This window comes from Podarcis muralis, chromosome 12, assembly GCF_964188315.1.
Source record: "Podarcis muralis chromosome 12, rPodMur119.hap1.1, whole genome shotgun sequence".
NCBI classification, from domain to species: domain Eukaryota; kingdom Metazoa; phylum Chordata; class Lepidosauria; order Squamata; family Lacertidae; genus Podarcis; species Podarcis muralis.
The window spans coordinates 37,595,284-37,619,141 of NC_135666.1; the positions used below are offsets into that span (position 1 = coordinate 37,595,284).

General features: G+C 46.9%; 1 protein-coding gene and 1 long non-coding RNA gene across 2 annotated transcripts; one reads left to right on the plus strand and one right to left on the minus strand.

Annotated features, from left to right (window-relative positions):
• Positions 1-6,924: 6,924 nt before the first annotated feature.
• On the minus strand, positions 6,925-11,804 carry LOC114607627 (uncharacterized). The gene is made up of 2 exons (XR_013394830.1): positions 10,302-11,804; positions 6,925-8,015 (listed from the first exon to the last, which is right to left on the minus strand). It is a non-coding gene; the product is annotated as an uncharacterized LOC114607627 (long non-coding RNA).
• A 391-nt stretch (positions 11,805-12,195) lies between these two features.
• Positions 12,196-18,793, plus strand: EVX1 (even-skipped homeobox 1). The gene is made up of 3 exons (XM_028750978.2): positions 12,196-12,718; positions 15,657-15,913; positions 17,669-18,793. The coding sequence occupies exons 1-3, from the start codon at positions 12,268-12,270 to the stop codon at positions 18,203-18,205; spliced, it is 1,245 nt and encodes a 414-aa protein (XP_028606811.1). The 5' UTR covers positions 12,196-12,267; the 3' UTR covers positions 18,206-18,793.
• Positions 18,794-23,858: the final 5,065 nt, after the last annotated feature.

Consider the following 23,858-nt stretch of genomic DNA (forward strand, 5'->3'; position numbering starts at 1 on the left):
CCCAGTTCCCTAGATTACAAGTCTATCGCTCTTAACCACTACACCACACTGGCTCTCCAAAGGAGAATTGAGAGCAACAATGGAGTAGGGGATCTTGCTGACGAGGACAAGAGATTTATTACTACCGACTGAGGTGGCTGAGAACAGTGTGTCACACTCTTTGCTTCAGGGAGGGACAACTGTATATTTTTGGTCATCTGTTATAGATGCTCCTTAGCTGAGATCCCTGCATTGCAGGGGGCTGGACCACATTACCCTCAAGCTCCCTTCTAACTCTACAATTTTATCAGCTGGTGGTGACTGTAACCAGGAATATATTGGGGTCATGCTGGGTAGCTCAATGGAAAACATTGACTCTGTGTTGCAGCTGTGAAGAAGGCTAATTCTATGCGAGGAATTACTTTTTAAAACATCAAAAATAAAACTGTCAGTATCATATTCTTTGATACAAATCTGTAGTGTGGTAACATTTTGAACACGCTGCAGGCCTGAAGCCATCCAACTCCTGAATTATGTAATTCATGGTCACAAGAAGTGGTGGTGATTTTGTGCAAATTTCAGGTTCACAGGCAATGTGTTTCTGAAATGTTTCTAGGGCGGAAGAACAGGAGACCCTATTGTGTTCATTCCCTCTTTGTTGGCTTTTCAGAGGCATCTGGTTGGTCACTGTGAAAAAAGGTGCTTGACCAGGTGAATTGTAATAATATAGAAGAGTCTGCTGGCTTGACTCAGTGTCCCTTCTAGTTAGTCCATTATCCTGTTCTCTCAGCAGCCAACCAGATGACTATGGGAAAGCTGCAAGCAGGACCAAGGACAACTGCACTCTCCCTTTTTGTGGTTTATACCTTTACTGCCTCTATGGAGGCAGACCATAGCCATCATGGCTAGTAACCACTGATAGCCTTCTCCTCTGTGAATCTGTCCAACCCTCTTTTAAAGCCATCCAACTTGGTGGCCATTACTGCCACCTGTCGGAGTTAGTTCTGTAACTGAACTATGTGCTGCATGAAGAAGTACTTTATTTTATCTGTCCCGGATCTCTCCACATTCAGCTTCATTGGTTGTTCATGAGTTATAGTGTTATGAAAGAGGAAGGAAACTTTTCTCTATCCACTTTCTTCATTCCATGCATAATTTTAAATTTTTTTGTCATGTCACCTCTTACTTTTCCTAAGTTAAAAGGTAAAGGGACCCCTGACCATTAGGTCCAGTCATGACCGACTCTGGAGTTGCGGTGCTCATCTCGCTTTATTGGCCGAGGGAGCCGCATACAGCTTCTGGGTCATGTGGCCAGCATGACTAAGCTGCTTCAGAGTATCAGAGCAGCGCACGGAAACGCCGTTTACCTTCCCGCTGGAGTGGTACCTATTTATCTACTTGCACTTTGACGTGCTTTCAAACTGTTGGCAGGAGCAGGGACCGAGCAACGGGAGCTCACCCCGTCGTGGGGATTCGAACCGCCGACCTTCTGATCAGCAAGTCCTAGGCTCTGTGGTTTAACCCACAGCGCCACCCGCGTCCCTAAGCTACAAAGTCTCAAATGTGGAATCCTTTCCTTTTTGGGGACTTCCTCCATCCTCTTGATCATTCTGGTTGCCTTTTTAATATCCTTTTTGAGGTGAAGGTACTAGAACTGTATACTCTGTCTCATTGATCCATATGACCTCCCACATTTCCCTACATTATGAGCCAAAATAGATCATGAAAACTTTTGATAGGGCAGAAGATCTTCCACTAAAGTGTTTCCTCTGTGATTGAATAGAGTTGAGATGGAACAATCCCTTATTGCCATACTTTTGCCCTTTCTGTATTGTGTTTCTTGTTGGTCACTGAAGAAAACAAGATGGACTCTTGGTTTAATGTACTGAAGGAGTCTATTTACACAAAGTAATCTACCATTCTCACCTGACATGGTGTTTTTTTTTGTGAATGGGTAAGTGTCTTGGCTAGGCAGATGTAAAAGAGCAGACATACATACAAACAGACATCCTTATGTTCCTTTCTGCTGCTCTTTGAAAAATTGAGCTTCATTATGGCATATCACCCTTCACTGAAATCTCCCTTTCTTGATCTTTCCAGGAAAAGATTAGTGAGGCGTTTCTGTTAGAACAATTGTTGGACTTCTTCTTATGGCCCAGTTTTTCAATCAAGGGGTGATTCCTTTTCTGGGCTGTGCCTCGAAGTTAGCTTTCACCAATTTAGTGAATTTCACCAGCCTTCTCCAATTTGGTTCCCTCCAGATGTTTAGGACTTCAACTCCCATTAGCCTCCCATTTGGAGAGTATCAGTTTGGGGGAAGGCTGAAGACTCTTGGGACACTGACTGCACAGCCTTCATATATTTATTAGCACTACAGATGATTCGTTTTGTATCCTTGGCTTTACTTTAATTGCATTGGCTAGTGCATGGATGGGGAACATGTGGCCTTTCTGATGCTAAAAGGTAAAGGTAAAGGGACCCCTGGCCATTAGGTCCAGTCACGGGCGACTCTGGGATTGTGGCGCTCATCTCGCTTTATTGGCCGAGGGAGCCGGCATACAGCTTTCGGGTCATGCGGCTAGCATGACTAAGCCGCTTCTGGCGAACCAGAGCAGCGCATGGAAATGCCGTTTACCTTCCCACTGGAGTGGTACCTATTTATCTACTTGCACTTTGACATGCTTTCGAACTGCTAGGTTGGCAGGAGCAGGGACCGAGCAACAGGAGCTCACCCCGTCGCGGGGATTCAAACCGCCGACCTTCTGACCAGCAAGCCCTAGGCTCTGTGGTTTAACCCACAGCGCCACCCACAACACCACCTGATGCTATTGAACTGTAACTCTCATCATCCTTGGCCAATAGCCATGGTAGCTGCGGTTGAAGGGATTTGGGTCCAAGTTCTCTATTCCTTTATTAGACAATGCAACTGAAGCTTGCCAGCCAAGAAAATCATACATTATATACATATTTAAGTACATACTTAATACTTCTGAACTGTATCCAGCTAAGGTCTACTCAGATTAGACCCACTGAAATTAATGGATTCAAGTTAGTCACGTTCATTCATTTCAATGGGTCTCCTCTGAGTATGGCTAGCTCTGGAAACAATCCTCTGGGTTTTGTCACCCTGGGCTTTTTTGGGTGGAAGAGGAGGATACAAATTTAGAAAGGCAAGTTCCCAGAGGCACATAGCCCCAGGACTAAAACATCAGCATGAGGGCTTGGCCACCGCAAATCAAGTACAAGAGATACTATTTCGTATCATTTACACTTCAAAGCCATCCACTGATTAGACTTACGCAGTGAAGTATATGTGTATTATAATCTGTATCATCCCTTTGTGCAAAATCCATGCAACTTGGAATATAGACCAGTTCCAGCAATCCCTAACAATGCCCAGGACAATAGTATGATCCATTGATGGCAGCATATCATAAATAATTGGGACAAGAAAGCCATTGGTATCCCCCTAAACCTTCCATGAAGATTATGGCTCCTAAAAATAGTACTGTATGTGGAAAGAGGAACGTGCTGCTTAGCATCAAGGTCCAGTTTAAGCTCCTTCTTTTGTTTCTTAGGATAGAACTGGGATCACTGTTTACTTAAGAGCAAGTCCTCTATGGGATTTGCTTTTCCAAGCAGTATGTATTTAGGATGGGATTCCTGGTGCCCCAATGGAACTGGTGCAGGAACAGAGGATGGGACATGAAAGAGACCGACTAAGCTGCAGTCTGGACACCCTGACCATTATCTCTCTTTTTTTAAAGCTCTTTCTTTCCTTTAATGACACATTGCCCGTTTCCACCCCAGAGCCACCTTATGATACGGCCCTTGGGGCTTTCAAAGCCCTCTACACTAGTCTGGCGGAACTGGGCCGAGCCCAGGACCATCCATCCCAATCAAAGGCGAAGCTCTCCCTGCTGCCTTCAACAAGCGATGCTTATCTCTTGGGTCAAATCGAGCTGGTAGAGATTTGACCTCAGATGCCCTGCGCCACGCCCTCGCCAGCAACCACCGTCTGCATTAACGATGTTGTTATTTCCTTCCATCAGAAACCTCGACGGGGAAGGCTGTCTCTGCTAAAGCACGTCCATAGTGTTAGGAAATGGGGGCTGTTTTATCTAGCAGAAGAAGGACTGCGGGAGGAAATCCCCTTGATTTCTTTTGATTAAAAGCTGAGATCTGCACAACTCCATTTGAAGGGCTCTGTGCTCGACGTGCAGCCTGCACCTATTAACCGACTGACCCAGGAACCATTGGCTTGAATCTGGTTTGCTTTAATTTATCAGTTGAAATAAACTAATTACTGACATCGGATCAAATCGCCTTCAGAATCAAGAAGTTGTCCAAATATGGACCAATTGAGAACTCGAACAGATAGATACACACCGGTAAATTAATTATGCCCGCCAACGAACCTTAAACCAAATATAAACCAGACCAATTAATTCCACTGGCTTCACTGGAGCTGAATTAAATCCAAGCACTCCGGCTGAACTCCTTTTTAGACCTGTTAGTTGGTTAGAGATCTATTCTAGACAATGAAGACTTGGAATGATATACAGTTAATATTTGCCTTGTGCTTGTCCCCCGATCAGCAGCAGCAACTCTGAAAATTATGCACCATTTTCACTAATGCAGACACCCTTCTCCTTTCCTATATGATTCAGTACAGACGTCATGTGAATTGCAATGAAAATGTGCGTGTACAAAATCGCAGAAAGAGCGCTGGGAAATTTATGGAGGTTATTCGCATGGCTTCCACCAAACATGGAATGAACGAGATGTCTTTTACTAAAGACTCCAGCTTGGTAAATTACGTCCACCGCGTATTTTACCGCATGGGAAATGGTTATTGGGATTAGATTTTTGGGGGCTAACATTCTAATATAATAAATATGACAGTGACTTAACATACTTTGTTAATAAATATGACAGGGACTTAACATACTTTCGGGACGTTTGTTTTGTTTATAGATTACGGTACGTGCGCGCAACCTCTTGGTTTGGTGTAGGTGGGTCTATCGGTCCTTCAGTCTTTGCATCTATTTCAGACATATATGTAGGCAGGTCGGAAGATACATAAGGCAGAATATAAAGGTTTGCAAGAGATGTAAAGAAGGAAGGACGGAAGGACGGAAAGAGGAAATAACCTGTTCTGTTCTACATGACCCCATAATTTGGAGACACTTTCAAAATGAAGTAAGGAAAACGTCTTAGCAGTGATTTATAACCACAGCCAAAAGAATCTGGTTTTACATACTCCGCCCAGGTCGAATTAACCCTTCCATTGTTCAGATTTGCTTCATCGCGATTTCAGTGTATATTAATACCTGTTACTACCAAATGCATCTGGGAAGATACTTACGACTTTGCAGTAAAAGCTGGCAGACGGTGCAAACAATTACGTGAAAGGCACACGAGGTCCAGCTTTCCCCCTCTGCCTTATTTAGGCATCCATTCGAAACACTGGAGAATTACAATGTTGATGCTCAATTTTAAGGAGGAACTCGAGTAATTTCTTTTATTTAAAAGACAGGACAGGTTGCTGCTCCCCCCCTTTTTTTTAAATGAGGAAGTCGGAACCAGCCAAAGCCAAAAAAATTGTTTGTCGCGCTGCTTTTAAATTGCAGTCTTACAGATAGATTCCTAGGGGTGAATGCAGTGGTTCTAGGCACCCACAGAATTGCACTACCCATTGCATTTAAAAGTGCCAGAGTTTGGATAGATTGCTTTTATAGTGATTGATAGACTTCCCAACTGTTCAGATGGTTGCTAATCCAAAATACAGTACCTAGATTTTAGCCAGTCGGGGTAAAATTATTCAGTGAGATTAAACTAACTACAACAATGCACTTGAGCCGTTTGAAATGAGTTTGTGTGTACATTTATTTACTGCATATACTGCATATAAACAGAAGCGGATACCCAGATTTCTACTGTGTTGTCTCCTATAGCCCTGAGGCGTGACAGCCTTCGGAGACAGTGCACTTTCACACTGAATATTGGAAGGGTAACAGGACTCTTCTGAATCTGACTTCGTTGCAACCATCCTGTTGGCAGACTTGGATTGGATTAACTTGAAAAATGGCAAGATACTCTGTATGTAAGAGTGATAACATGAAGCACCTCGTCTTTGCCTACCAAGATTAATCATAGAAGTCTCCTTATGTGTTTAGATTCCATGCCCCTGGTGTGGAATTTCTTACTTTAATTGTGTGCAGAGACACGTACATAGATGGCGCTATATAAATAAATGTTAATAATAAAGTGTTGTTTGCATTTTTTTTCATCATTGCAGCTACCGCTCAGTCTCTTCTCCCCTTCTGCCATTTAATATGGTTTGAATTGCTTCCTGCTTGGGTCATTATTATTTTTTAAAACCATTTGTTTTCGACTGTGAGTTAAAGAACCAAATGTGATGTTGTTAATAACACACAAATTGTTCTGTCCATTTTATAGCCAAATACCGAAAATATATGCGCACATATATGCACATATTGCCTTTTCCAGGTTCACGTTGTCTCAAAAACATTTGCAGAGTTGACTTTCTAGAGAGCTGAAGAATAAATGCTCCGATTATTTCCTTCATTGCAGCGTTTCAACTCTAACACTGTCGTAAAAATAGACTTAATAAAACAGCGATAATTACGTCATTATAGTTAATAGCATCCATTAACAAATTAGGCTTTCTGCTTTGCTAAATCTGATTCTCTTTCAAATCAAGCTCTTTGACGTTTTGTGGGTTGGATCAGAGACAGGAGACAGTAGAGCCTTTTTTACATTTGTATTTGTTGTGTTTGAAATGTGGGGGGAGGGGACTGATATAGGAAAATCCAAAATTAGTTACTGATGATTCAGCATAATGAACATTATTATTTGACAAGTTTGGGTCTCTTGGGAATTCTCAATAACACAATACACACAAATGAAATATATTCAAACTTGCATTTTTGCGAAGGCTCTTTTATTAAGTGTTTTTAACATTGATCTACAGCTTCGGTAACAAAAATATCACTCCAGCGTCCAGCCTTCTTCCTTATGCAGATTCCTAGAACGCTGAAGAAACAAATTATTTATTTAAATCTTTTTATGGCGCCTTTCCAAGAGTCAAGGGAGATCAGAAAAGGATAGAAAGAGAAACGTTTAAAACAGATTCTATATTCTGCACATTACATTTGACTTTCCAGGCAATTTTCTGTATTCAATAGGTGATGTTGAGGATGACGCGCGGCAGTTGGGTTGTCATTCACTTTGAGCGAGGGCGCTGGTCGTCTTTGAAGGATTTGCTCCGGGGTGGACGCAGCAGACGGTTCTGGACCTTTGAAGTGGGGCACTTTACACCTGGGTGTTTCATCTGAATATGTGTGGGTGTTTTCAAAATCGAGAGGAGATTAATAGTACCCGGAGGCACTCACTAAATTTCACTAAGGAACCTCAGAGATCCTGGCAAAAAGGAAGGAAGACACCACAACCAAACATCTCAATGCACACTCTCCCGAACTTATTGGAGGACGGGTTGGGTACAACTACAATGAATGAACTGAATAAATAGATATATATTTCCTATTTAGATACAGTGGTACCTCGGGTTACATACACTTCAGGTTACATACGCTTCAGGTTACACACTCAGCTAACCCAGAAACAGGTTAAGAACTTTGCTTCAGGATAAGAACAGAAATTGGGCTCTGGCGGTGCGGCGGCAGCAGGAGACCCCATTAGCTAAAGTGGTGCTTCAGGTTAAGAACAGTTTCAGGTTAAGAACAGACCTCTGGAACGAATTAAGTACTTAACCCGAGGTACCACTGTACGCACCAAGCACAAAAGGAAGTTCTTAATCTCGTTTACTTTCACTTTGGCTGGATCATCATTGTGATGTGAAGAGCGGCTTCAAATGGCGACGCTTAGGGACTTACTAGAGAGAGGTGGTAGACAGAAAGTAAAGACATGGATCTAGGCTGCAGCCCTGTACGCGCTTCCTTGAGTGAAGATCCCCACGAGCTCAACGAGGACGAGTTCCGAGTGTAGACATCCTGTGGGATTGTACAGCAGGAGAGAGCGAAAGAGAGAGAGGTCACAACCCAATTTCAAAGGGAAGAAGAACCTCTTGAGATCCTGATCCCACGCTTAACAGATCATTCATAAGTTCTCAGTGGGGCTCTTTGGCATCAGCGTTTAGCCTGGACTCAGGTCAAGGTCTGCCGGGGATTTGATCTGCCCCAGTCTTTAACGCGCAGTGACCAGGCACTTTCGTTTCGACAAACATTTCTAGTCGGCCTTCAGGTTTCAAGGTAGGCTCTGTGGTTCAGGAGGCTTATCAGATCACTTAATCTCACTATATAACGTAATTCCACCGGGTCAGGGAGCAGATCTGGTTAGAATCATCCCACTAATGGCCCGGGAGAGGGGGGGGGGTTGCTGCTGGAGAAGGATAGGACTGCCAGTTTAAGGGCCTCTCCCGAGACTCTCCTCCCTCTCATTGCTTCCTGTTGCCTGCAATTACACTACCGGTTTGAAGACGATCCGCCAAAGGTATTCTGTCGCAGGCATCGCCCACTGATGCAAAGGCTTTGAAAAACCAAGGAAGCATTTCCCTTCCCACATTTCAAAGCAGCCAGCCGCGCAATTTACATTGGCGGGGCTGGACCGAGATTGGTATAGGGCTCTCTCTCTCTTCATCTCAGTCGCCCACCAGTCAGGAGATAATCAGCGCTGGGGGGCAGGGAGGTTCGTCAGAATTTATCCCATGTGGTGTTACTGTTCTTCTTAATGTACCCTTATTGTAATATGGAGCGTCTCTATCCCGGATAAGGCGGGATGCTATCACAGAGGAAGAAAGAGGCGAGCTGCCCTAAGCAATCAGCCTCTTTAGAAAGAGTGTGGGAAACCTTCTACTCTCTCAAAAGCCCCGACTTAGAAGCCACGCAGAACCCTCACTCTTCTGTTCCGTGTTAATGAACACGGAATAACTCTTACCCTTAATTTTTGGCTATGACTGGAGGCGGATTTAAACCGTGACTATGGCGGATTTAAAGTAGGGGTGAAAAAAATAGATCACTTGATGTTCCGCTTTCACTACCACCCATTCACTGACTAAAGGGTGTTAACAAATCCGGGTCTAATTGAGTATACGCCCTAGGAGGAAAAGGAGGGGAACCTCCTGTCTGGCCAGTATGAAAACTCCTCCCCTCTCAAGCAAAGCCGGTGCCAACTCGCCACAGACAAAATAACCTGTCAGTTTGCCAACAACCCCCTGCCCCGGGAAATCATTAGGCTCTGAATTAACTCCTTTCTCCCAGCAGTTTAAAGACTCTCTTAAGCTGTTTACGGGAAGGGACTTTCCATGCTCCTTTCGCGCTTCCTTGCTTTGGATGTGACACGGAAGACCCAGTTTAAGGGAGGAGATCTGGAGCTCTCTCTTTCCCTCCCTCCCTCTGTGTGTCTTTTCCCAGTCTTTCCTTCTTTCCCATGGTGGGCGTTAAAAAGTCAATTGCTCATCACTAACTTCCTCCCGCGTGTGACTGGAGGGGCGGAGGCCCCCTGTAGTAGAAGACCCCTCCTCCCCAGATGGTACCCCAGATCAACAGCGGTTTCAGTTCTCTTGATTTCAGGAAAAGCCTGCACGTTCTTCCTCTCCATCCCCCTTGACTTCTCCAAGGAGGACTTAAGGCTGCCCAAACTTTCTCAATCGACAACAACTACAACAATGTTCGCAGAGGATAATCAGCTATGGAACATGCCTCTGACGACCCATTTGATCTTATAAAAGTCATTAATTAACAAGGAGTTTAATCCCATTCAACAAAGAGAGACTTACTACCGAGTAAACGTATTTAGCCTCGCATTTATTTGAATGTGGCTTTTGTTTGGCCTTAATACATTTAAGACTGGGGTGTTAAGCCTCTCGCCTTGAGTATGTCGATATCTTGCTGATTATAGTCGCAGCTCCATCCACAAACCACTTACAACAAACGAATCGTATTGAAACGGACCCCTATATACATATATTACTATCCTGCTAAATATTTTGCTTTGTGTTTAGGATTGGAATGAGTGTCTGTCAGCTTTCAGCGCAACTGGCACCCCGATCCTAAAGACTTGAGAGCCAGTGAGACACCCCCTACCTTCTCAGGTGAGTGCGTTTAGGATTGCAACAAGGGCGCTGTCCAAACCTTACTGACTCAGAGCCAAACCGAAATTGTTGAGCTTTATGTCTAATAATTTCACGAAGATTTACTGAACGGAGGCATAGAAACAAAGAACGCATCTGGAGTAATTAAAACGTAACATTTCCACAGTAAGTAAAATGTGCTACTTACGGCAGTTCTGTCCAGGGAGTTCCTCAGCATAACATGGTTTTCTAGTCCTCCTCAGAAATAATACCCTGGTCTTTGTACTGGAAACAGATCCTAGATTTTTTTTTGCTTACTTGTTTACACTCACCCCTCCTTCCATCCCCATTTACGATCCTTCAACCCAACCCTTTCTCTTGAAATTATTAAGGGGGAGGGAGTGTGTATTTGCCTTTGTGCGTTTTGTTGTTTTGCGTCTCTACAAAAACCCTCAAAAATGCCCATAAATTCTTTACCAGACTGGAAACATTGATTGAAGGTTCATTACAGCGCAACCAACATTCTTTGAAAATAAGGGTAATAGAGTTGCCAGGGATGGTTTAGCGGTCATTTGATATTACTTAACAAACAGATTTTCTGACTGCAGGAAAAGGAGGGATACATTGAAAAGATTACTTATGTTAAATGACTGCACAAAAATGCAAGAAAAACTGACGTCCACAACACATTCCTGATTATATTTTATAAAAGGAGACAGAATGTGGATCTGAACCTACTGGCAGATCTCTGATTTACAGCAGATCAGCAAAAATTTCCGACACCCAGCTGTGTATTAATGGCAACAACCTATATGACTTGTCTAATCCAAATTAAGGGACGGAAATGAAGACAATTAGCTAGGCAGGGACTTTTGTATAAAAGGGCTCAGAGTCACCTTGTTCAACAATTCTGTGAGGGGGGGTTGTTTGTTTGTTTGTTTGTTTGTTTGTTTGTTTGTTTGCAGATGGCTCTGGTTGGTAGATCTTGGGCAAAACAAACAAACAAACGAAGTAGATCCAAAAAGCCGGAAGCCCGCCTGCCTCTGCGCTACAAATATCTGCTCTGTCGCTTGAAATTTGAATAACCTGCCGCTTGATTATTTCTGTCGGGTTGAAGCTTATCAAAGCATCTTCTGATCCTGTGGAGGGCGAGGGAAAAAAAGAATTATATATAGGATAGTGATTGAAATAAATTATCATTAAGGACAATAAGAATGGAAAGTACTTAGGACATCAATCAAACTGCTTGCCTGTCTATCAGTATTGCCACCAATTCTCGAGTTCAAACCAGATGGCCCGAATGACTCGAAATCAAATAGTGCTTTATAAACGGGGTAGGTGGCATATGTTAACCAGAACAAGTGGCCTAATATTCACGAATGGGTCCTTATCTTGCAAGCACAACTTTCGAGCCGTCCGATCTGTAAAGAATAAAATAAAGAATTTCCCGGGAATGAGAGAGGAGGGAATTGTGTGTCTTCTTCGCACTTTTCAGCCGTCGTGGATCAAAGGGGCAGTTCTACCCTCTCCCCCCCCCAAAAAAAAGATATTCAAATCAGATCGAAAGGTTACTTAACTCTCCCACTGAGGAACTCAAAAGAAACGCAGCTTTGCAGTTGGATCTCATCCGCCATCTCCCTTTTCACACTTGCCTCTCGCATCCATCCCAAGCGCTTCTTACACCTGGTACATCTCTCATCTCTCCCCTCCCTTCTCCGACCCCCTCCACCCCCACCCCCACCCCGCCTCCCCTTTAACTCTTCTCTCCGGCTCTTCCTTTCATCTTCCTCGCCGGCAGACGTTTCTATTTATCCCCCGGCAATCAAGTGAGTGGCGTCACCAGAGGTACTGTAATGACGATTGCACCATTAAGGGATGACAGCTTTAGAAAGAAGAGGGCAATGGTGAGATCCCTCCCAGAGCCGCCGCTGCACAGTGGAGCGTTCGCATCACAAGGTCACCCCCCGGCTCACCACCGCTCGCGGCTCCCTCTCTCTCTCTCTCTCTCTCTCTCTCTCTCTTTCTGCATTGGCAGGAGAGGGTCTGCTGGGAAGAAGGGGTGGGGTGGCCCGGGGGGGGGGAGAGGGAGAGAAGGCGCAAGAGGGTGGATGGGGCTTGGGGTGGGGTGGGGTGGGGGAGAGGAGAATCCGGACTTTATTTAAAAGAGCAGCACAATGGAAACTAGGAAGGAGATGGTGATGTTTCTGGAAGGAGGTCAACTTGGCTCCCTGGCAGTAGCCAAGAGGGCACCCAGCTTGGCAGAGGCCGTGGGAAGCCCCGGTCCAGAGCCGCAGGACAAGATGATTCATAGAGGTTGCCACAGCCCTAGGTCTGGACCCTTGCCCTCCCGGGAAAGAGGAGGAGGAAGGGTGGAAGAGGAGGATGAAGAGGAGGAAGAAGAGGAGGAGGAGGTGGAAGTGCTCCCGGCGACAGGGACGGTCCCGGAGAGCCGGTCCGCGGCCGCCGCGCTGCTCTCCGCCGGGCAGCAGCCCCCGCTCAACCGCCTGGCCGCCAAAGGCCAGCAGAGCAGCTCGGACACAGAGTCGGATTTCTACGAGGAGATCGAGGTCAGCTGCACCCCGGACTGCGCCACGGGCAACACGGAATACCACCAGCACGGCAAAGGTACCCCAACCCCTCCCTTTCTCCTGCCGCCTCCCAGTCTCTGGTCCTTGGGCTCAGGCCGGCCGGGTTGCCTCCCAGGACCGGCCATCCCATCTGCCCTGGAGCTTAGGAGCAGAAAGTCAGCGCCTGGTACTGGAAAGCAGGCTGCGTCTCCGCTTTCCAACCCGATCCCCAAAGCGCTTAAGGGCTAGTGGGGGGCTGTCGGGGAGGCAGCCTGCCATATACCATCTGATCTGGCTCAGGGGCTTTGATGATGTTTGCTGCCTCGGTTTGGATTCCCCCCCCCCACCTTCTCCCTTTTCCAGGATCCGTAGAGCCATGGCTTGGGGGTCCCCTGGTATCTCTAATTGCCCGCAGAGAGACATCTGCAATAACCCACACACATCTCCCGCTTTGAAGTCTAACGACGTGTTAATGGGGGACATGAAATCGCATCCTCGCTGCAACAGAGAATTATGACCTTTGCAGATTTCCCTCCTGCAGCCCAGACTTTTATTGTAATGAATTCTCCCAGAAGCTTTTCCTGTTCCAGGGCATAGCAAGACCCCCCTCCCCTCCCCGCCCCCATCCTTGCGCCCACACCTACCCAGGATTATAGTACTCTGGGCTCCCCAGCTTCCCACCCCCAAGGAAGGAGGAAAGAAGGAGAACTTTCCGGGATTTGGTCAAGATCAAAAGAAAAACCCCGCGCCTGCTGGCCAGGCTTGCAAGTTGCTCTTTGGGGCTGCGGGCGCGCGCCTTTCCCCTAGCAGGGATGCAGCGTGCCTGCGGGAGCCCCGAAGCAGCCGCAAGAAAAAAAGGGGGGGGCTGACGCCCCTGCTGCCCAGCGCCCAGTACTCAGGTCCTTTTCTTTGCACATTGGTTCGATGTCCCAATTGCCTTGTCACTTCCGTGTCTCGGTGGCGCCAGCTCGGAAATGGTCCCAGGGCTTTAATTGCCTTCGGTCTTATTCAGGGCACAATGAGAACTGGCTGCATTTGAAAGCAAGCACACACACACACACACACACACAGGCCGAGACCACGGACTCTTTCTCGCCACCCCCTCCCACCATCACTCGCACCCCCCACCCCACCCCCTCAGCCCCAGAGCCCTAAATATCTTCTGGGAAAGTGTTGGAATGAGGGAGAGCTCTGGTTTGGCCCTGGAGGTTCCTTTCATCTCCATTGCCAGAAGGAAGAAGGGTGTTTTTGTTGTTGTTGCGGGGAGAAGGTGGGGGCCATTACACAAGAAAGGTGACTCCGCCATCTCACTTGCCAGTTATGGTCATGTATGGCAAAGGACGGTTATCAGAGGCCAACAAATGGAGGGGAGGGTGGCTATCGCCTTGGCAAGCACTTCCCTCTGCGCACAGAGACAACAGGCCTCAGAGATGGACGCTAAGGACCCCCATAGCATTTGGAGGGTCTCCTTTGTATTGCAGAGAAGGGAAACATCACCTGGTGGTGTCAGAGAGGTCTCTTAACGTCTTTATCCTATCTACGTTGTACTGAAAGTCCATTCCCCTGTGATCACTGTCCTGAGGGATTTGTTCCTTTCAGGTCTCTGTGTGTCTCTCTGTGTGGTGTGGATCCTTTCTAGAGGGTCTCTAGAAAGGCTATCCTCGTTGGTTTGTCGCAGGCCAAACAACAACAACAACAAAGAGGCACCTAGACGTCGAACAGATTTACAGTATTATAGCACAAACTTTAGTGTAACTACAGCCTACTTCAGCAGATGATTTGGGGGATTTCACATGCTACTCCAGAAGTAGGATTTTTTTTTAAAAAAGCAGTAGGCTTCGAATGAGGCCTCTTTGATACTTCTTTCCCTCCTCCCAGTTATTTCCCACTGCAGGTGCTGGGGAAAATGAGCCAAAGAAAAAAAGCTCCCCTTACTTTCTGCTTCTACCCCATTCCCAGTGACTAGGGATGGTGAAGCGTTTACATGGAAACCGGTGTGCATTCCTTAGATCTAAATAACATCTGGGATTACCATCAGAAACCTATTCTGGCTTCTGTTCAATGCGATGTCAATCCCGATTAAATAATAATAATAATAATAATTAATAAAAATAATAATAACCACCAACAAACGTGTCCGGGTATAGTGGCACGGTTTGGCCAGCGCTTTTCGGTGTAAATTATGTCAGTGTGCGCGCGCGGGAATGCGGCCTTGTAATCCAGATGCTAAACACAAAAGGAAATGTGATTGGCTTTCAGCGAATTTTACCGGAGGAGTAAACCTCGATGCGCAGAGCGATCCTAGGCATGTTTCCTCCAAATAAGACCCTTTTATGGCCAGTAGGGCTTACTCTCGGGTAAGTGGATTGCACCCTTAACACAAAAAAGAGAAAGGAACCAGACTGCCATCCAGGAGTTAAATACTTTGGGTAGTCATACCTAAACACCTGCTTTGAAATAATAATAATAATAATAATAATAATAATAATAATAATAATAATAATAGTTTTTACTAATTTCAAGGGGCCTTCCATGTTTCCATGACATTGTTTCCAAGTAAGTCTAATGTACACCTAAAGACAGTCAGTCAACCCGAGCCCAGGTATATTCGCTCAAAAGAAAACCCCACGAGTTCAGTCCCACTTACCCTCAAAGTAAGTGCGCAGCCCCGGGAGATAATACTCCCCATAGAGTCCAACTGACTGAGGAGTTACTCCTGAGTAAAGGTGTCTGGGACTGGGCTGCCCATCTATTTAAATCCTAATAAGGTAACTAGGCTGTTGATCTAACTAGTCTTTCGGGTCTCTCCAGTTATTCGGTTACTAAATATGGGCTAGTTTGTGTTCGTAGGCATCCAGCCCCAGTTCTCAGGGGCTCCAAACTGGGAGGGAGAAAGTGGACAATCAGAAATTAAGCGGGGGGAGGAAACACAGGTTGGCAGAGCCCCGCTGCCTTTCTTTCTCTCTCGATGTCTTCCTCTCGACTTGCCCTTGCAGGACACTGCTCGGAGACCTCAGCGGGCAGCCCCAGCAGCGGAGGGGACCCCCCTAAAGGCAGCGGGGGCAGCGGCGGAGGGGGCTCTCAAGGATCGCTGGCCTGCAGCGCCAGCGATCAAATGCGCCGGTACCGCACGGCCTTCACCCGGGAGCAGATAGCTCGGCTGGAGAAGGAGTTCTACCGGGAGAACTACGTCTCCAGGCCCAGGAGGTGCGAACTGGCGGCCGCCTTAAACCTCCCAGAAACCACCATCAAGGTAGGATCGCAAGCGGGGATCTCAAGGTTCCAGCACAATGTCACGCATGTACAGTCTGCCCAACGGCCGAGACGTCCTCCCTGCCCCACGCTTGCTTACAGCCAAGCAGCAAAGTTCCCCTGCGGGGACTTCCGGCCAAGGCTCCCCTGCGCTGATTTAAGTCCGATGGCAGTTTACTGGAGCTGCCATTCAAGAGCTTTTAAGGCAGGGCGATTACCCCCTTTCCATGCGTACAGAGTGGAGATCCCAATCCGCATTAGTAGCTTGTCAATTTCACTGAAACCTGCTCGCGTTCTTTACTCAATGGGCTTATTTCTGTGTACTTTTGGGAGAGGCGTAACTCCGACAGCGCGGTCCGATCTATACACGCCTGCTCAGAAGTAAGTTCCATTGAGTTCAACGGTGTGTAGGACGAAAGCTTTTATAAGTGTGCAAGCATTGCAGTTTACGCACCACTTATTTCGGAGTCCACTGAAATTAATCCAAAAGCAGCTTTTAACCACGGTCGGTCGACTGAAACGTCCCCAACTCGCGAGTAGCCTTGCTCACGACTTCGAGATGTTTCAAAGTTGGTCCCCATGGTACCTGCCAGGCTACTGATCCTTTAGGGTTCCCCTCCTCTCCGAGTAAAATGGTTGCTTCCAACTTTGGCAACTGAAACAAATGGCGCTTACTCCCAAGTAAATGAGTACAGAATGGGATCTGACATGAGTGGGATTAAATAGGATAGAAGCACTGCATTCTATCTGGCTGTATTCTATAGAATGCACTGCCTTGGATATCTGGCTGCATTCTATGCACACTTATTTGGGACTAAGCTCCTTTGAAGTCGATGGGACTTCCGTCAGTGCAAACAGCCGCAGGATTTGGCTGCGCTCTTCCCCTTCCTTCATCTCATAGCTCCTGGGGAGTCTGTGCGTCTGTTTCAATTTATAAGCACTGCACAGTCTAAGGATGGCAGACTATTTGCGGACGCAGCTACTGGCACAAAAGAAATTTCACACCCGAAGGCTGTCAAGGATACAAGTTGGTTTCATCTGGAAGCAGTGAGGCTCCTTTCAATTTCAGCGGATGTGGCTTGCACCCGTCTCCTCATATAGCTCCAAACATACTGGGTGCATGTTGCAAAGGCTGAAAAGCGGGCAGGATAGGAGAGGCAGACGGGAATGCAGCAGGGAGGCAGTTCTGTAGCAACGATAATAGCACTGTAGTAAAAAAAAAAAAAAATAGTCACCGTGAAACTCCATCATTGGATGTAGTTGATCAAGCTCACAGACACCCCACACGCACACTTTTCATTTTATATTTAAATATATACTCCGGGGAATGCCAAGAGGGCTACCTGCCCCCCCCCCCCGCCCCGCCGTTGGAAGGGCGATTCAGCAAGTGGATGCTGAAAACCAGTTAATATTGTGAGATGAAACGATAGTGCTGTGTTGCAACAAAACTCACGAGGCCTTTGGTGGATTGCTAAATACCATCGAGGCTCTAGGTTTTATTGTTGTCCTTTTGTCCAGTGGTCAACACACAATCCCAGGCCCAGTTAGACAAGCTTATAGGTTCCTGCTGCAACCCCAGACCCGTTGGGCCGGAACTCTGACCGGACAGAGTTCTCTGAGGCCAAGTGAGCTTGCTTAAGCATGCAGCCTCCTTCCAGAGCAAAAACCGGGCGCGCGTGAAGATTGCAGTCTTGCTCCCTCTTTTTGCGGGATTTTAAAGAGCTTCCTGTGGTTCTTCTCTCTGTCTCTCTGCCAGGTGTGGTTCCAGAACCGGCGGATGAAGGACAAGAGGCAGCGCTTGGCCATGACTTGGCCCCACCCGGCAGACCCGGCTTTCTACACCTACATGATGAGCCACGCGGCGGCCACCGGCAACCTGCCCTACCCGTTCCCGTCACACCTGCCGCTCCCTTACTACTCCCATATGGGCCTGGGGGCCACCTCGGCTTCTGCTGCGGCCGCCGCCCCCTTCAGCTCCCCACTGAGACCTCTGGACACCTTCCGGGTCCTCTCTCACCCCTACCCCAGACCAGAACTTCTGTGCGCCTTTAGACACCCTTCCCTCTACGCCGGCCCAACGCACGGACTGAGCGGCGCCGGAGGGAGCCCTTGCTCGTGCCTGGCTTGCCACGGGAGCCAGGCCAACGGGCTGCCTCAAAGGCCTTCGGGTTCGGACTTTAGCTGCTCCGCCACCACCAGGACTGACTCGTTCCTCACCTTCACGCCCTCGGTGCTGAGCAAGGCCTCCTCGGTCTCCTTGGATCAGCGGGAAGAAGTCCCTTTGACCAGATAAAAAGCTTCATCTCAGGTTTCTCTGCTCTCCCCTACCCCACTCGACCTCACCCCACCCCACCCCACCCCACCCCTCAACTCTTGTCCAGAGACACCCTCCCTCACCCCAGCCGGTCAAAGAACTTCCATAGCGTGTTTATTTAATTGCGGGCAGTGGACGCCAATGGAACACTGACAGAGGAAGGGAACGGAACTGTGAAATAAAATTCTAACAGAAACGAAACAAAAATGGAAGGATTTCTGTTTCGTTCTTCTCTGTGGAAAAAAGTACCAGAGTTGCAACTCTTTGGTGGGCGGGCGGGGGACGACTTTGCCAAGTGACGCGTCTACGAAGGCGGAGGGAAGGAAGAAGATGTGATTTTTGCACCACAGGGGGAAATAATCGAGAACTTTGGTCTCCGAAGGACTTTTTTCTCCAGCCTAAGAGGGCAGGATGCCCACCAACTGCGGCATCGATAGCTTATGCATAACCCTGTATGTGACTAAAAAGGGAAATACTTGAAAGGAAGGAATTGTGGATCCTAACGAATAATGTATGCCTGATGAAAGTAAAGGTTTATTATTTGCCAGATTAAAAAAAGAAAGTGAAGGGCCTTTGTTGGATTTGCAATGTCAGAGTGTCATCCCCCTTATTTCTGACTATTGTCATCATCATTATTAGGCTAATTGGCTTCAGAAAAACACCAACAAAACTCAGCAGAACCCGCTATACATTTTTGGTGTGCCTTTTTCTTTCTCCAGCTCCAGCTCCATGCTGGCTTTCCGGAGAGATCCCCCCACCCCACCCACACACCTTTTACCGTGAAAGGAAAGGGGGAAAGTACGATCTTTTGTGTCTTGCCAACTGAGATGGGGTGGGGCGCGCGCGCGTGTGTGTGCGTAAATGGAGGGGGCTGGCGAGCGAAATTGCCAGAGGGAAGCCCAGAAGGGTCAAAGCTATTTGTCCTTTAAAAGAACAGCGTCGCGTTGTCAGTTTCTGAATTGTGACCACACCGGCGAAATTAGAAAGTGATGTATAATGTAGCGGAAGGTGCTGGTTTAACTACCTCTTTCCTTCCTTCCTTCCTTCCTTCCTTCCTTCCTTCCTTCCTTCCTTCCTTCCTTCCTTCCTTCCTTCCTTCTTTCTTTCTTTCTTTCTTTCTTTCTTTCTTTCTTTCCCTCTTTAATGTGTTGGCTGCAAGAGTATTCTCAGCACAGAGACCGCGCGCCTGCCAAACGCTAACAAGCCGCCAAGGGAAGAGATTAAGTGACAGGGAGCAGAACTCAACTCTTCACGCAATCACTGGTCTGCAAATTAAAGCCGAGCCGCTTTCTGCCTCTCCTTCCTGGTTCACCTTCAGTTCTCCCGTTGCCTTCCACGCCACCACAACCCCCCCCCCTCTCTCCCCCTTCTCATTTTTATTCGCTGCCTTTGAGTTTGGAACTGAGCTTTTGTTCATCTTCCTTGTACTTGTCTCTCGCATTTCGTTCTCCTTGTACTTGTCTCTCGACGCTCCTTAGGCATAATCGCCTCGCCTCGCTCCCCCAGCCCGCTTCTTCCGCAACCTCAAGTAGAAGAAGTTCCTGTAGCAGAAGCTCCTGGTCTTATTATTATTAACCGGAAGTATAGCAACCACGATTTAATTAAGAAAAACTTCCCTCCCTCCATTAAACTGGGCTACTCATGTCTCCCTACCTTCAATTGTTTAATTTGCCATTTCAAACAATGAAGGCACCAAATTTAACTCACTGGTGTCTTTTACAAAGTCATAGTTTCGAACATCTTTCGGCAGGGTATTATTATTATTTATCATATATTTAAAATCCTTTCTTGAAGTTTCCACATGCCCAGTTTATATTTTCATTCCGATTGCAATGGAAACAAACGGTGACTGCAGGGAATGGCTAGGAGGAAAGATGTTTTTGACATACATGGCTTGCCTAGTTTTGTGTGTTAAATCTCGGGTGAGTATGAGTGTGTGTGTGTGTGTGTGTGTGTGTGTGTGTGTGTGTGTGTGTGAAGAGGGTTCTGAGTTGTCGCGATCTGCAGTCCAAATCCACAGATCAGTTAAGACGCAGCGTAGGAATTATTGGCTATTTGAAGCGGGGACCCAAAGTTTGCTTAAATGGCAAGCAACTTCAAAGAAAATCGGTGGTAGTTGTGGTGGGTTCATTCCAAACAGTGTTCATGCCGGCCTGAGATCAAAGTATGAGATTGTTGATGGCGATGAGACTTAATTCGGAAAAGTTCGCCTTAGAAAGAGCAGCTCTGAAATGAATGAGTATGAATAGCTCGGGTCAAGGGGAAACAGAAGCGCGGAATTCCCATTCATTTCAACAGGATTCGCCGAAGGTCAGGAGAACTTCTCTAGAAGGCTCTGTTCTTTCTATGGGTAGGACAAAGGGTTCAAACAACCTAGGTTTTTAGCTAATTGGTCTCTCAAGAAGGAAAAGTACCGTATGAGCCTTCATTTCAAAACGTTGCTTTTCATTTAAAAAGTGGTTGACCCTGGAGAGTTAATAAATAAATAAATTTAGGAGTTGAAATGCGATTCCCTCAAAGCAAAGTAAAATAAGGACCTGGCAGATTTCCACAGAAATGTCAGCTATGAGAGTGATACATATAATCTCCTTGATATTGTCCCTATTATTATTATTATGGACTGATACACCATATACGAATAAACATGCAAACAAGAAGATTGCAATAGGGACACTGAAGTTTCTATAGAAAGCTTAGGCAGATTTACTTGGAAAGAAGTCCCACTGAATTCAATGGGGCTCAGTCTGAGAAAAGACGTCTAAGTGTGTGTGTGTCTACTGAAAATTGATCACCTTCTCTCACGTGACAAAAACAATGCAAGCGAGCAAATAATGTCTAATTTTGGAAATGTGGAAGCAGCCCATTGTGCAGAGATCATAAGAACTCGGCTTTGAGTGGATGCCCCCCGGTGACACGGGTCGCCTCGAAAAGTGAAGGAAGCTGTTTCCCACCTTTTGGGGGAGATGGAAACCGGCGACTGTCAGGATTCACACCTAGATTGAAGCCTGCAGTCTTCGCCTGGCTAGATCGCCTATTGGCTTCCAATTTTCCTTTTCTCGTTGAAATCCATGGCAAAAATGCTAGTCAGTCCGCGGAGAATACTCATAGGCTTTGGTCGCGTGTCTCTAGAGCGGTGTGTTCCTAATCCGACGGTGGGCAGGGGCTTAAGTGCATTTATTAGAGCTAAATTCTGTATAAATCAATGCAGATGCCCCACTAAGAGGTCAATGACTCGCCATTGCAAGCCCAATCTTGAGCATATGCAATTTGGCAGTCCAGAGGAGGACAGCGTCAATGTCCACCCCTCTTCTTATGAAGGCAACCTCCTCTGGGAGTAATGAGTAGAAGAAAATCACGCAACAGCGGATCATGAGTACTGATCTACTATGATTTCGCCTTCAGCACATCGTGGTTGCAATGATGGTCCCAAAGGAAATGACGAATTAAAAATAGATCAAAAGGTATTTTTATTTTATTTAACAAAAACGTATACACCACTTGTGATTGTGGTGAAAGGGGGTTTACAGGAAATATGACAAGATATATTTTACTTTCCCAACTTAGGTTGATGGATGTAGGCTTTCGAGGATCACTGAACTCTTCGGCACAATGTTTCTCCATTTCTTTCTACAGGCGTATGGAAATCTCAGGAGAAACTGAGGTTCACAGGATTGCAGCCTGCCCGTATGAATCCTTTTGCATGTCTGCTCAGCGCACCCCTTTCTCAGAAAGAAGTCCTACTGTGTTCAGTGGACTTACTGTCGAGTGAGTGCACTGAGGAAGGCATACACGGGACTGTTTAGGTGTTCAAATGGCCATCGGCAGATAAAAAGCGCCGCAATGTCATACATGAGCCCTTATCATGCAGCAGCCTAAACGCTGCAGAGTTTTTGATTAAGACACTTAAGGACAAAGATCACATTTGCTTCCGCACTTGCTAGTCTTTTGATGGGAGCATGAAACGGGGACAGGAAGAGTTAGGATCTTGCCCAAAGCCTCAAACAGGGAAGGAGAATTCTTTAGAGTTCGTGATCTTGCTTAGATGAACCCGGCGTCAATGTTGCGATGCTGGATTAGCACTACAACGCCAAATCCTGGGTGCCATCCGCAAGCGTCTGCTGGAGGGTTTGACACCCTTGGTTAAAAACGGAGAGGGAGGCTGCCCTCCCCTTCCCCCTCCCCCTGTCCTCCCCCTCCTTCATTCAAGCTCTCCCACCCACCACCCCGTCCACTCTCTCTCCACTATCCCGTTGGGAGCCATTGTCTTTCAAATGGGGCTTTCTCTGGCGGATCCCGGCGTAGCACAAAGATGATAGTGAATTTTTTCCCCGTGATTCGGTCATAGGGCAGAGATTGCCTGCGACAGGTAAATAGGCTGCGAGGTTGCGGTAATGCCAGGCGTATTTTCAGTTAATAGGGAGGGAAAATGAGGTGTCTGGAGCAATATTGGAAAGTACAAGATCGATGATCCGTCCTCGTGTCCAATCAGCAGCCTTTAATTGACTGTATTTTCTAGGTAATTGAGCCACTCTGCCTCTAAATTGAAGTGGAAGATATAACAATACATCTTGCTGGGAGGAATTACTCATTACTTCATAATGAAATTTTCCTTTTTGCTATGGAGTGGGTGGGCTGAGCGCTCTCGCCCTCTTCTCCTTTTTCTTGCATTCTCTCTCTCTCTCTCTCTCTCTCTCTCTCTCTCTCTCTCTCTCACACACACACACACACACACACACACACACACACACACACAAATACCGGGGCTGCAGTTTGGTCAAAGCTACGTGGACTTAAATGTGCAAAGTATAGGAAACGGAAAATAGATAGGGACGCGGGTCGGGTAAACGAGGGTCCCCAAACCCTAGTGGAATCAATGACTTCAATAAACATTGGCGCAAGTCATTCTCTATGACGCAGAAAGGGATGGGAAAGGAAGTCAAGAGAGAGTAACAAAGAAGATCAGGGGTTTATAGCCAACTCTCCTCCTAGGTCTAAAAACCCATGCAAGCGCCCCAGGAAACTGGGAGTTAGGTCTGCTTGGTTTCAGTGGGGCCTGGCTTCCAGAGGGTGTGTTTCTGAAGCCAGGCATTTTGCACACACACAGACACACTCATGCGGAAGGGAGGGAGGATGGGAAGAAAGAGCACCCAGCACCAGGCTGCCTGCCTGCCTGCCTGCCTCCCTTCCTTCCTCGTCAACAGCAAACGCCAGTTGTCTGCGGGCCCCTCCGAGGTGCCACTTTCCATCCAGCCCAATTCGGCTCCAACAGGCCGGCGGCGGGTTGTTAGCGTGTGATTGATTGCCTTATTAAAGCGTGTTCTTGTAAGTGTGACCGAACGGATTGCATTGCATATGTTTGGAATAATGCTCATTTTAAGCAACTGGAGGAAGGGAGATGAGCTCGGGAGAGAGGGTGAGCACTCCGTGATCCCACTCAGGGCTTGGAGCTCGCGCATTAAATTGCTCGGATTTCTAGCAAATAATTCAACCCCTCTTTTGCATGCAGTCCTGTCTTTGGGATTCTCTCCCCCTCCCCAAATTGTAAAGCGCTGCTCCTACAGTCACCCCGCACCATTCAGCGAGGAAAGTCTGCTGATTAAATTGGGTAGAATCTGCTGTCCCTAGAGGTAGT